At 37.9% G+C, this 14,614-nt stretch overlaps 1 protein-coding gene across 1 annotated transcript in view; it reads left to right on the forward strand.

The window, feature by feature from the left end:
- The first annotated feature begins 3,158 nt into the window (after positions 1 to 3,158).
- The window catches only part of UBR1 (ubiquitin protein ligase E3 component n-recognin 1), a 133,515-nt gene continuing 122,059 nt past the window's right edge, over positions 3,159 to 14,614 (forward strand). Inside the window, exon 1 of the mRNA XM_078448552.2 lies at positions 3,159 to 3,354. Within this exon, the coding sequence (XP_078304678.1) occupies positions 3,274 to 3,354 (81 nt within the window). The 5' untranslated portion in view covers positions 3,159 to 3,273. The remainder of the gene's footprint in view (positions 3,355 to 14,614) is intronic.

A 14,614-nucleotide genomic window follows, 5' to 3' on the forward strand; every position in this document is an offset into this window, starting at 1 on the left:
GAATCTTTTCTTACAAAATTAGAACCATATTATTTTAGTAACTTGCTTTTTCCACCCAACAATATATAGTGAATATCTTCCTAAGTCCATAAGACCACCTTTAGAACATTGGCTCTTAAATTGTATGGTCTCAGACACTACAACTGGTGACTCCAGGGGCGCCTGGATGGCTCAGTCAGTTAAGTGTCTGACTTTTCAATTCAGGTCATGACCTCATTGTTCGTGGAATTGAACCCTGCGTTGGGCTCTGTGCTGACAGCAAGGAGCCTACTTGGGATTCTCTCTCCTCCCTCTCTGCCCCTCCCCCATTCTCAAAAATAAACATTAAAAAAAATAACGATATCAACCCAATACATGTTAATATAAATATTTTTTAATGAAAAAGAAGTTTTCTAGAAGAAAAAATTACTGAAAGATATGGCAATGTTTTACATTTTTGAAAGTCTCTTTAATAAAGGGCAGCTGGATTCTCATAGCTGCTTCTGTGTTCAATCTATTGTGACACATTATTTTGGTTGAAGTATATGAAAAAAAATCTGGCCTCAGATGCATAGTTGGAAAGGAGAAGAGTATTTCAATGGCATTTTCATATAATTGTGGATATCCTTTGAAACCACAGCAAAACTGGGAAAATGGTAAATTAAAAAAAAAAACAATTCAATGTGGAATGTAAAACCATATCAATTAAATTTTTGTACTCCGTAACATTAAATTCTATTGGTCTATTTAGCAATGTGAATGGATCTTTCACCCATTCTTTATAATACCCTGTGTTTGATATTTACAAGATTTTGGCTCAATGAGTTATACAGATCTTCCAAATGTCAATATATTCCATTATACATTGTCCAAAAAATCACGCATGTTAATATCACCAATTTCATTGGGACTTTGTCAAACTCGCAGTGGCAGATATGTTTTCCACAGAATGTTCCCTTGAAATCTCTACTAGTAAAATGGACAACAAAAATTGCTAATTGTTTTCCTTGAAGAGAAAAGCTTACTTATTCATATTTGAGAAAATGCCTGCCAAATATCTAAGTACCCGGCTACCTGTTACTTGTTAAGTTAATGGGTATTCCTTGTAAAAACTGGCTGGTTGACTTAGCAACTCAAGTGCTTCTCCTCAAGTCAACTATCATACTTTTGAACACAACAGAAAAGGTTTATGTGTGCTTCCCATTTCATCATACAGAATACTTAAAAGGGTTGAGATTTTGTAACATTTTTACTGCTCCATCAAGGACATTGGGAAACAGATTCTCCCCTCCCCACACTTTTTTTTTTTTTTTTTACTGCAAGAGCATGGTAGTCAAGAAATTACTTCTAGATCACTTTGGTGACTTGAATTTGGTGCCACTGCTTTTTATTTTGTGCTAAGAGGCCAACAGTTTCACCCACCATTGCTTCTGCATCAGTTAGTACAAATATCACATGGCTTATAAAAAAAGAAGCACAAAACTTCTTTGTTATCACTATAGAAGTTACTATAAAAGTTTTCACCCCATCAGCTTCCTAAATTTGGGGAATTCCCAGGGAGTCTGTAGACCACACTTTGAGAATCAATGTTCTACAATACTTTTAATGGCTGCAGAGAATTACATTGTATGGAGTGACCAAAGTTTATTTAGCCAATGTCCTTTATTAAGAGCACCTGAGTTGTTTCTAAATTTTCTCCATTACCAGTAATGATGCAGTTTAAACTTCACTTGCATCCTGAATTAGATCTTTAGGATATGGCCTTAAAAATGGAATCACTGGGCCAAAGAGTATGCATTTAAGAAAAACTGGCTTCTGAACGTTGCTTTCTGTAGGCTTACTAATACACTTGTTTTTTATGTAACAATGAATATCCTTCCAGCTTACCAACATGGTGGTTATCTTTAAGAAAAAACAGGAACAGACCAACTTTACATCCAATAAATGGAATCCCATTTTGTTTAATTTGCATTTATTTGCTTACTTGTTAGGTTTTTTCATCTTTATACAAAATTAGTGAGTTGCATATTTATGTATTTTGCCTATTTTTGTATTGAAGTAGTCTTCTTTGGGATTTTATCTGTTCGTCTGTCATGAATGTTGCAGGCTTTTCTTCCCAATTTTTGTTTACTTTTAACTTTGTGTAATTTATTTTTATATGTAAGTTTTAAATTTTGATTAAATTACCTATCAGTCTTTATATTTTCTGCCTTTGGTGTCATGCTTTAAAAAGCCTCCTCTGTCCTAATATTATACAAATATTTACGTTTTGTTTTTTACTTTTTTTTAGTAAACTTCAATTCATTAAGAATTATTTTGATATATATGATTTGAGGTAAAGATATGACTTAGCCTTTTCCCCAATAGTTAGCTTTTAATTCCTTCCAGCATGTTAGCTTTATCATTATTTTTCTTGTTGTTAAAACCGTATATTAAATCGTTAGTTTGTAAACAATTTAAAACAATACAGATGAAGTTAAAGTAGCTCTTGACTAAGTTCCTATCCTCAGAGCTATTATTAGTTCTTTCCTTTCAGGCTTTTCCCCTTGCATTTAAACGCACATAAGCACAAATATATAGTTTACGGCAACTTGGGTTCCCCCCCCCCCCACTTCACTTAACTCATCTTTATCTTTCCACAAAAATCTACTTTGTTCTTTTTAACACCAACGTATGGTATTCCCTAACGCGGATGACCATGTTTATTTTGTCCTCCCTCTACGGCTAGACGACTACAAGGTTTCATTTTTTCGTTATTTCTTCACCCACCTCTCCCCAAAGCGGATGCGGCTTTAGCTTTCTTGTGCGCATGTGCAAGTGTCCATGGGCTACATTCCTAAACATGTAATAGCTTTGAGTACTTTCTCATTTTGTGGGTTCTGGGGAGCCACTGCGGGTACGGAGGGAGACAAACACACTCAGACCAACAACCTGGATAGAAAGAGACCTAGAACAGGTTCTCAGCCCCCCACAGTTTTCTTTCTTTCAAAATGGACGCTGAATTTATTTTTTACCTCGTAGACGCAACAGTTCCCAGCATCGGAACCAGATGCAAAACCATTCAGAGGCCAGGCACTACGACTAAGAAATTAGGAGAAGAAAAACCTCCAGCCCTAAGGTCCGTGACGCTTGCTTCCGGGAAGCGGACCGGAAGCCACGCCTCGATTCTGCGTCAAACCTGACTTCAGGGGCCGTCGTAAAAGTGTCGCCCGCCCCGTGTTTCTTGGACCGGCCACAGGTTTCCGCTTGTCTTCGGCCGGGGGTCTGGAACTGCGGGTGTCAGTTTCCCTCAAGATGGCGGACGAGGAGGCTGGGGGTGCGGAAAGGATGGAAGTCAGCACGGAGTTGCCCCAGACCCCTCAGCTCCTGGCATCTGTAAGTCCTTGTAGGCAAGTTCCTTTTGTCCCCCCCCAGTCCCTCCATACCGCGCTCAGGAGGATGTCGGGCTTCGCCCCTTATGGCGGCTCTGGGGAGGGGGAGTCGTATGGATTGATCTGGAAGGAAGCCATGGAATAAAAGTTAGTCATTACCCACATTCCTGCCGGCCAAGTCTACGGAGTATTATGACTTTGTCATTTATTAGTCGTGACGAGTTCAAGCATGTCTCTATCCTGAAGTAGAAATAACTGGTGATGCTATTAGATGCTCTGGTATGGGGGCTAAGACGGGATTGGAGGAAAAGCCATTTGCCGATGGACGCAGTGCCACCTTCTCTTGATGACAGAAATGCAGGACGCTGCACCTAATGTTATGTTTCACAGCTGGCTGGGTGGGGCCTGGTAATGGCAGGGAATGCTGTCAACTCATGTCAAGATACGGGGTGTAGGAACTGTGGTCCCTCATTCTAGTATCTTGAGAACCCCAGGCCTAACCCTCAGTGGAGGAACCCGTCATCTGTTCTTTCTAAAGGTGAAGAAGAAACTTCCAGACTTTTCAATACAGAGCACACCATTAATTAATTTCGCAATCCATATTTTGCCCTTGTATTTTGCCCTCACTGTCTCTGAGCAAATTTGAGTTAGCAGTCTGCCTACAGGGAGAAAGCAGATGAGGAGGATAGGAGATAGGTAACTATTAGGGAATATTCTGGATGTCCCTGAACATCTAGTGGGGAGCTAGACAGGGAATAACCAAATTTTGATCGATGCATGATGTTAACAGTTTTATCACTTTGTCTTTATTGCTGCACATAGAAAAGTGTAGGATATATACCTCTTTAAAAGTTCTTTGGTTTGTAGTTTTAATAAAAGCATTTTTTGGACTATTTAATCATGCAGACACTTAAGCATTGTTGTTTGAGAGAATTAAGTGAGCTCCAGAAATAAGAATCCACCGGAAGGACTGGAGCGACTGGCTGGGAGATAGAAACCAGGTAGGGAGGGAGTTGGAATAAGAGTTTGGTGACCAACTAGAGCAGTGCTTGCAACCATCCTCCACCTCAAATAGCAGTTCAACCTCACTTCACTGCTGGTGTTGAAGGAGGAAGCATCTCTTTGAGATGATAAGAAATGAGAAGGTAGGAAAAATTGAGAAGCAGCTGAAACATCTGGTCTTAATGGTAGCTTGTGCTTTTTTACCTCTTAGAAGGAGTACAGAAACTGGACAGAAGTGTTACTGTAATTTTGTATTGCCAAATGTTTTGCCAATGCTTTGATACACTAATTCTTCCAGTGGTATAGTAAAACCTCCTCAATCCAGACTCCACTTATTTGTAATTGGAGATTAGTACAGGAATCAAGCTAGAGTTATTTTGCAAATTCTGTACTTGAAGAAATACGAGATTTCTTGGGGGCAAGACTTTGGGTTTTGCAAAGCAGTAGGTAGATGCCAAGACAAGTGTAATAGCCTGAGGGAACTCACAGTTTAGTGACACAGATCAGACAAGTGTTCAAAGAATTTTAATACAAGACAGGGTGATCTAAGAGCGTCATCATATCTGGATGAAGACCAGATACTTTTTCCTTTCCTTTTCTTTTTAAAGCTACCGTCTTCATTTATTCTGACAGTAGAGTGAGATACTGGTCTTCCAGTTTACTATTTCTTTGCTGTTAAGTGAAAGAAGCCCAGAAATTCTTTAACATTTGAATCATTTTGTATTATAAACTACCATTGGGAGGCAAGGAAAACAAAAATAGTAAGTATGGGACAATTATAAGGTTTTAGAAATCTTACCGACTCCATTAGTCTTGTCCTTGGTTATACTTTGTTTTCTTTAAAAACAGCAACAACAACAAACAACAACAACAAAAAACCCCAAAACTTTCTTCTTAAACTCCAGATCATTTCTCTGTCCTATTGCTATGAAAAGCATGGAGGCTCTCAAATTCCTAATATCACCTAACATGCAATTAAGGTGAAATAATAGGTATGAATTATGGGGCATTTATAAAAGCCATTGCTTAAGAATCATTAAAGGAATTGATTTTTTAGGTCTGGGGTGGGGAATTTTCACAGCATACCCTCCTGATTCTGAAATCCTGGTCTGTGGGCCAGTCACACTTTGAGTAAGACTTAGCCAGACATGTGGAGATTGTCAGTATAGAGTTGACAGTTGAGATTGTGGGAAATGGAGATCTTTGAAGAGGAAAGTGTGTGTGTGTGTGTGTGTGTGTCTATGTGTGTCTGTGTGTGTCTGTGTGTACTTGTGCATATACACAGAGACAAACATGGAGGGGGAGAGGGAAAGGAGGGAGAAGGACTGGGGACAGGAATGATTGAATTTCAGGGATAGAAGATGGAGGAAGAACCAGAGAAAGATGTAAAAAGGAAACAACCAAGCAGGTAGGAGGTGAGAGTAGCATGGTGTCATAGGGTATAGTTTCTAGGAGAGGGTCGTTTATTGGGTTCAGAAGATAAGGACTGCGAAAAACTGGGAATTCAGAGAGTTGGTGGGATGGTCTGACAGAACTTCTGCCTTCTGTCTTCTTTGACTGGATTTTCTTTCTTAAGTCCATCTCAGATGTCTTCTAGCATGGTACTACCCTCTTTTCTTTTCCCTGTCTACACACTCAGCCTATGTGATTTTGTCCAGTTCTGTGGCTTTAAATACCATCGGTATGTGTTCAGTTCCCAAATTTATATCTCTAGGTCATCTCACTTCTGAGCTCCAGAATCACAAATCCAACTAACTGCCTACTTGATATATCCACTTGGATGTCTGATAAGTGTTTCAGACAGGGGGAGCAATTATGAAGCTACTGCTGTAACCCAAGCCTTAGCTGATGGTGGCATGTACTAGAGAGAGATATCGCTGAAGATAAAGAGAAGTAGATAGATTTGAGAGAGACTTTGGAAGTATGGTAGAAGCAAAAAGATTTGCTTATGGATATTAGGCCTGAGGATAAAAGGGAAGAAACAAATGATGTCTGGATCCTCAGTTTTTGGTTTAAGCATTCATGGCTGTGGCTGTGTCATATTCTGAGAGAAAGGACCAGGTTTGGGGAGGGGAAAAGACGGAGGCCAATCAAGAATTTTGTTCTCCCTGTCTCATGACACTTCCATAATAGCTCTTGAACACAAACAACTCTCTCTGTCTCCACTCCACCTCTCTAGTCCTATCACCATCTGTTGCCTAGGCAACTGCAGTGGCCTCTTAACTGATCTCTTTGCTTCCATTTCTGCCCTCTTCCAGTCTATTCTGCACAGATCAGCCAGAGTAATCTTTTTAGGACTAAATCAAATCATGTCAGTATTCTGCCTAAATCCTTCAATGGCTTCCCATTTTATTTGGAATAAAATGTGAACTCATTACAAGTTTTTCAGGACCATGTGTGATCTGGCCCCTACATCTTCCCCTCATTTCCTGTTATTTCTCCTCATTCACTATTAGCCACCCTGGCCTTTTAGTTTCTAAATCAAGCACAAGATCTATCTTCCTTCGGGGCCTGTGCTTTGCTTTTGTTGCTTACTGTTCTTTTTTCCTGGAGTGTTTTTCCTCTGTTTCTTCTTGATACTTACCAAGTCTAAAAGATAGGTTCCTCTTACCCTTGTCTCTCAAACCACCCTGTTTATTTCCTTACTGAACTTCCTATGATTTGCAATTAGTATGTTGTCTTTATTTACTTATTTGAATATCACTCCTATCTGAATGTAAGCTACATGAAGGCAAGGATTATGTCTGACTTGTTCACTGATATATCCCAGTATGTGCTCGAAATAGCAGACGTCTACATATTCTTAATGAATAACTGAGGATCAGCATCAGTGATTTGTTTTAACAAGATTGGTAGTGATTGGGGAGGGAGGTTGTGAATGGAGGATGGGGAGAAAAATGAAGGGGCATATTGGGGTGGTAGCTAATGTTAAAGTTTAGGCTGAATGTGGCAGGGAGAAGAGGGTGTAAGAAATGCCAAAGTAGGAATTCTGGGGGAATTGGTGGTATTTGAGGTATTAAAAGTTATGATGTTGACATAAGTGGAAGAACTGAACATTGTGCTCAGTAAGGGGTTTTGGAGTTTGAGAACATGGAGGTACATCAGGTTTTGTGATGGTAGAGCCAGGTTAGCTGAACCTCTGTGTGTTCCTAGGGCACACTTTTCATACTTCTGTTGCATGCAGCATGTCTCAGCCTATCCTCAGCATTGCCTGTTCAGTGTCTGTGTTTCCCTCTAGACCATAAACTCCTTGAGAGCATGAACTGTTTCTTGTTCACATCTGTATCTCCAGTACTAACACATTGCTTCAAAATTGTTTTTGATGCATGCATGCATGCATGAATGAATGAATGAATGAGAAGACATTAACTGAGGTGGAGCAGAGGTAGAGATAATAAGAGTTGAGGAGGTTAAGAGATAATGAGGCTAAAAGTTTAAAATTGAAAGGGAAATTTTTATTTCATTTTAATTTTTTTTTGAAAGGGGAATTTTTTAAATTAACATTGAGATATCCTTTATGTACAATAAAGTGATTCCATTGTAAGCATTTAGGTTGATGAGGCTTAACAAATGTACACACATGTGTAACTATTACTAAATTGGGATATAGAACATTTCCATTACTCCCAAAATTATATTGTCCCCAAATGGGGGGATTTTAGTTTTTTGGTTTTTTTTTTTACATCTAATATTGTTATGTTTGTGTAATAATCAGTATGAAAATCAAGGAAAAAATTATCCACAATCTCAAATGTGTGCTGAATCTTTAATTGATAACAATTTTTTTTTTTTTTTTTTTGATAGTTGACTTTAAAATACTGAGATGGGGTGCCTGGCTGGCTCAGTCTGAAGAGCATGTGACTCTTGATCTCAGGATTGTGAGTTTGAGCCCCAGATTGGATGGTAGATTACTTATGAAAATAGGAACCTTGGGGTGCCTGGGTGGCTCAGTTGGTTAAGCGTCCAACTCTTAGTTTCGGCTCAGGTGGTGATCTTGCAGTTATGAGACTGAGCCCTGAGTCAGGCTCTGTACTGAGCATGGAGCCTGCTTGGGATTCTCTCTCCCTCTCTCTGCCCTTCCCCTCCCCTGCACTCTCACTTTCCCAAAATAAATAAATGAATACTAAAAAATAAAAAAAAGAAAAGTCTTTAAAAAATAAATAAAATACTGAGATAGTAGACGAAGGAATAAGAAGTTATATGTTCTTTTCAGTGGTGGTGATATTCCTTAGAAACTGGAATATCTATATCATTTTAGGCCACAGCATAGCTTTCTGTAGTTAAGACACATTTAGAAGGAGAAAACTAGGATGAAAACCAAGGTCTCTGGAGTTCTGACTGAAGGGCTTTGTCACCAGATCATAGCAGGGCATAGTGCCTGTTGTTTTTTTTATCACCATCTCCTAATTCTTATTGCAGGCAGTTAAGAAAATTGATTTTCGGTATCAGACTCTGTGAACTCAGACATGAAGCTGAGGCCTAAAACTGCAGGTCAGAGTGATCGATACAGTCCCACTACCTGTAATAGTCTAGAGAAGACTAGTGATTTAGTGTGGATAAGCTGGTGCTGATGATTGACTGCTTATGTTTAATAACAGACATCATCCTGCAAAATAAAGAGGGTTTTGTCCTCAATACTGCAGAGAGGGACTGGGTAGATATGTGTATAATCAGTAATGCATGATGAAGCAATGCAGTGTCCTGCCCATCCTCTCTTCATGTGGGATTATTTCAGATTTCCCTTGCCATCATTTTACCCATTTTCTACAAGTGTTAATTATACACTGTGCTCTATGAAAGTTTTCTTTAGGCTTTTAACTCATTGCCTCAGATGACTTAAGACAAAATATTAAGACCTCTTTAGTCCTGGGTAATTTACTATGAACTCCTATGTGTTCTTTTAAGGTATTCTGAATTAACATGCCTCCTGTTGAAGAAACAATTGTTATTTGATGAGTTCTTTTTTTTTTTTTTTAAAGCATTTGTATACTTTTTTTTTTTAAGTGTATGTATATACTTTTGAGGGGCGTGAGGGGTTGAGAGAGAGGGAGAATCCCAAGCTGACTTCATGCTGTCAGTGCAGAGCCCAATGTGGGGCTCCATCTCACAAACTGTGAGATCATGACCTTAGCCGAAATCAAGAGCCAGACACTTAATGAACTGAGCCACCCAGGTGCCTCTGGTGCAGCAGTTTTTTAAATGTTAAGTTGTACCCTATAATAAGTTAAGTGCTTATGGAAATATGCTGTACTAAATAAATGTTACTGAATGACTCTGGAAGAGTTATTGTGCTTCCTTAAGTGCCTCCTTGCTGTCTGGGAATGATATAGGTAGGCCCTGTTGAGAATGGGGTCTGCTGTTAATCACTTGAATGTAATAATTCTCCTTCTAATAGTTTATTTAATGCCATTCTTCAGAACAAAGTCTATTTGACTTGTTTGGAGGAGTGGGGCTTAACCACTTGCTGTGTCTTTATGGACTACCTTTTAAAATGCCTTTGAACTTTGGTATTTATGAGTAAGCCAGAATGACTTGAGAACACAAGGAAAAATCTATGAATTTATCCATTTATTTATTTTTAACATATTCTCTTCCTTTTTTTAAGTTTCTGCCTTGAGAATTTCACTATTTAAGTTTATTTATTTTGAGAGAGAGGGAAAGCATGAGCGGGGAGTGGCAGAGAGGAGGAGAGAGAATCCCAGTCAGGCTTCTGTGCATGGAGCCTGATGCAGGGCTCGTGAAATCATGACCTCAGCCAAAATCAAGAGTCAGTGTTTAACCAATTGAGCCACTCAGGTGCCCCATTTACTTTTATGTACACACATACTCTACCTTGTCATCTAAGAAAGAATTTTAGTTTATTTGCAGATATATATTCAATAGAGTAGAAAGATAATGTGTATTCCACAGTTTAGGAAAGCAGATTTCATTCATCCAAAGACTTCAAGGGGAGCTTAGAAAATTGGAGCATGAACCTGTGATCAGAGAATAAAAAGGGAGAGAATGGCTTAGGAGGGACTGGATGCCTTCAAAAACTAAATTCTGACAGGGTGCTTGTATATTATCTTAACAGAAAAGAAAAAAGAGGGGCCTTTTTGTCACATGACTTTGTATTTGACCCTGGCTTATTTTATCAGTGGCCATGAAGACATAGTATACTTACTTATCATATTTACACACAACACAAAGCTGGCAGGGATAAGAAATACATCATAGAACATACACAGAAAGAAATCAGGCTGAATATTGCATCAAAACTGACAAAATGGAAGTTAATTGTGGTGAAAATACAACCTTATACCTAGGACTCGGTATTTGTGTATAGGACCAGGTCTCTTATATGCGATCAGTCTAAAGGTTTTGGTTGTCTGCAAACTCAGTAAGTCATAATGAGATATGGCTACCAAAAAAAGAATGTGATCTTTTAGAGCTATTTAGCGCCATGGATAAGGAAGGTAAGAAACAGTTCCACTTCTCTGTATGGAGGCATGTTGGTCACATTCCATAAAAGTAATCAACATGGAGAGTGGTCTGAATACCATGTCATTAGGGATGGCCAAATGTCATTTCTAGGGATGGACAGATTTCTTTAATATCTATGTTCTAGTGTAGCCCCAGAATGAAGAGACTGATGAGAGACTTAATAGTTATTTTCTTCATTTATTTGAAAGGCTGTTGGTTGAAAGAGCCCAAAATTGTATTGGATTATTTCAGACTGCATAGGGTAAAAGTTATAGGAAGGTAGATTTTGGGTTGATTATGAACTGTAAGAATGGACATTGGCCGAGAGGAAGTGTTCAGACAGGTTTAGGGAACTGATTATCAGATGTGTTGTAGAATTTCCTCATGGAGTAAGCAGTTGAACTAGGGTTTTTGTTATTGTTTACTTGTTCTTAAGCTTTATGAATCTGTCAAATAGTATTACAAGAAAACTTAGTGTAACCAAAAGATTTCTTGGTGCCTGGAGATATTCCAATTACACTAATCCAGTACTTACCATGAACAATTCTAGAGCCTCCAGATTTTGTTACTCCTTTAAAACAGAAGAATTAGAAAAAAAGTTACAGGGCCTTTAAAGCCTGGTAGATACCAAACAGTTGTCTAAGGAAGGGTAAGCTGTGGTTTGAACAAAAGTAACCTATTACAAGTTAGTTTCTTTTCCAGAATGATGTTTCCAAGCAGGCATCCAAGTCCCTGGGTCAGAATTGAGAACATATCTTTAATCTCCGTGGGGATGAGGAAAATGTTTGGAATGTTTGGGAATTTAAATATTGTGAGAACTTGTTTTTAGCAAAGAGTCAAGTTAGGAAAGCCTTCTCTTAACCGCAAATGTTGAAAAAAAAATTTATTCCTTCTGGACCTTGAAATTAAAAATTCTTAATTTTATTCTTATGTCAAATGGGTAAAAACACTAAAAACAACCAAACAATAGGAAAATCAGGCCTACTCCAGCCACCAGTAATCCCTGAACATGTCACCTAGTAAAATACATCCTGTGTAGTTTTTCTAATCTGGAAAAAAAGACAATCTTAGTCAAAAAAGATTTTCCATAGATGTGACAATAATCTAGGAAAAAGTCTTCATGAAAAAGTAAAATTATACTTTAGCTCATTTAAGAATTCTATAGTTTTAGAAGGCTTAATGTCATCATTTGCTTTGTTCTCTCTAGCAAGAAGTCCATAACATTCAGCAATGACTGAGAACTTTTATTAAGTACTTGTGTAGGCCTGTGGGGATACAGGGATTCGTAAGGCAATGGTTCTCCCATCAGGGAATTTATAGTTTTGGTGAAGAGGCTAAGTGTACACATACAACGATAACTAATATTATTTGCCAGAGGTATAGGTGCTGAATGACTACCTCCTTCAGTAAGTGCTGTATTGGAGTTACAGGGGAGAATAATTTTCTTAGGCTGATCAGTGAAACGTTCACAGAGGAGGGCCTTAAGCTAGATGGACCTTAAGGAATAACACTCCATGGGGGTGGAACGGTGGACAGCTAGTGGTAAGATCACTGGAGAGGACATTTAAGGCATCAACACCCAGACATTCTGCCCAAATCAGCCAACAATATAAAGATAACATCATAAAATACTAGTTCTTCGTACTAAAACATCCAATGACTAAGATATGCAATAGGCAGTTTTTAGGGAAGAGACTTCATTTGGAAGAAAAAAAAATAAAAAGGTGAAACTATGTTACTTGTTTTGTTTTACTACTAAAGTGAAATTGTTAGTCTGGAGGGTAAATTTAAAAGAACTGTGTACTTCTATTTGGTTGAGTAGAATGAGCACTGAAGGAGTTAGGATGCCTAAGATCTGTTCCTGGCTCTGATACTAATTGGCTATATGATCTTGGAAAAGCCAGTTAATTCTCCCTATGATTCAGTTTTTTCATATATAAAATGAGAGACCTGAACCAGAAGATCCCTTTGGTTTTGGTGACTGTCAAATTTCTCATGTTCTTCTAAGAATTCTTCAAAAACTTGAAAAGAACTAATTCTATGACTTCCATTATATAAGTAACACAGAAAAGTTTTTTGTTTGGTATATAGCAGTAAATATTCAGGATTTTTTGTTTTGTTTTGTTTTTCATGAGTACTGTTTGGAGAAAATAACCTTAGGTATACCGTAGAACATTAGATATTCTCTATTTCACAGTTACAATTGTTGCTACATTTCTGGAGAAAACAAGATGTTGGTCTGTTGAGTACCCTAGAAAAGTTGGAGTTAGAATACTGGAATGGAAGGTGTAGTTTTTTTATTTTTTTAAGGTTTTAGTAAAATATTTTTAATTTTATAATTGAAAAAAATCCCCCCAAATATGGAAATATGTTCATATACTGTAAGCAAACATACAGATTCCATGAAAATACATTAAAATCTCACTACCCACTGCTCTTAACATTTTGGTGTGTATTCCTCCTGATTTTTTCCCTCATATAAATAGATATATTTAACCAAAATAAGGTTTTATATATACTGCTTTGTAATTTGCTCTACTAAACTATACATTATTAATGGCTTTCTGTATTAATAAATAAACATCTTCAGTACTGGTTCTTTTTCTTTTGAACTCATTTTAGACTTACAGAAAACTTGCAAAAACAGCACAGTTCTTTTATATCCTTCACTCATGCATTCCCTAATGTTAGGCATCTTCCATAACCACAGTATGTATCAGGGACAGGAAACTAATGACACTAACTAAACTATAGACTTTATTTGAATTACACTATTTTTCCCACTAACATTGTTTTTCTGTTCCAGGGTCCTATCCAGGATCCCACATTACATTTAGTTATTATTTCTCCTTGATCTCTTCCAGCCTGTAACTATGTCTCAATTTCTCCAAAGTCTTTTCAGGTTTGTAACAGCGTCTTGGTCTTGACTTATATTTCTTTAAAAAAAAAATTTTTTTAAACATTTGTTTGTTTTAGAGAGAGAGCAAGAGAAGGAGAGAGCGCGTGCGTGTGGTCGTTGCGCACATGTAGGGGAGGGGCAGAGAGAGGGAGACAGGAACCAAAGCAGGCTTCTTACTGTGAGCGCAGAGCCTGATCAAGACTCAGCTGCTTACCCAACCCAGGCACCGCATCTTGCCTTGTTTTTCGTGACCTTGACATTTTTTAAGAATATTGAAGTTAGTTTGTAGAATGTTCCTCAATTTGGATTTGATGTTTTCTCATGATTAGAATGAGGCTGTGCAATTAAAAAAAAATTTTTTTTTAATGTTTATTTATTTTTGAGAGAGAGAGACAGAGTGTAAGCTGGGTAGGGGCAGAGAGAGAGGGAGACAGAGAATCTGAAGCAGGCTCTAGGCCCTGAGCTGTCAGCATAGAGCATGACATGGGGCTCAAACTCATGAACTGTGAGATCATGATCTGAGCCGAAGTCGGATGCTTAACCAGCTGAGCCACCCAGGCGCCCTGAGGCTATGCATTTTTGGCAAAATAATACAAAAGTGGTACCATAAGCTTCTCAGTGTATCACATTAAGGGATTCTTGGTATCAATATTCTTGTTACTAGAGATATTTATCTTAATCACTTGGTCAAATTGGCATCTGCAAGGTTTCTCTACTCTAAAGTTATTATATTTTTTCTTTGTAGTTATTGTCTTCAGGAAGATATTTTGAAACTATTTGGCATCACCTTAAATGGGTGTATTATATCTTACAGAGTTTTTAATTTTTTTTTTTCTCTTAATTGCAAAAGTATTGACACTTGTGTAAAAAAGGTCAAACAGTATAACATTGTTTTGAGTAA

This window comes from Panthera onca, chromosome B3 (genome assembly GCF_046562875.1).
Source record: "Panthera onca isolate mPanOnc1 chromosome B3, mPanOnc1 haplotype 2, whole genome shotgun sequence".
NCBI lineage: Eukaryota > Metazoa > Chordata > Mammalia > Carnivora > Felidae > Panthera > Panthera onca.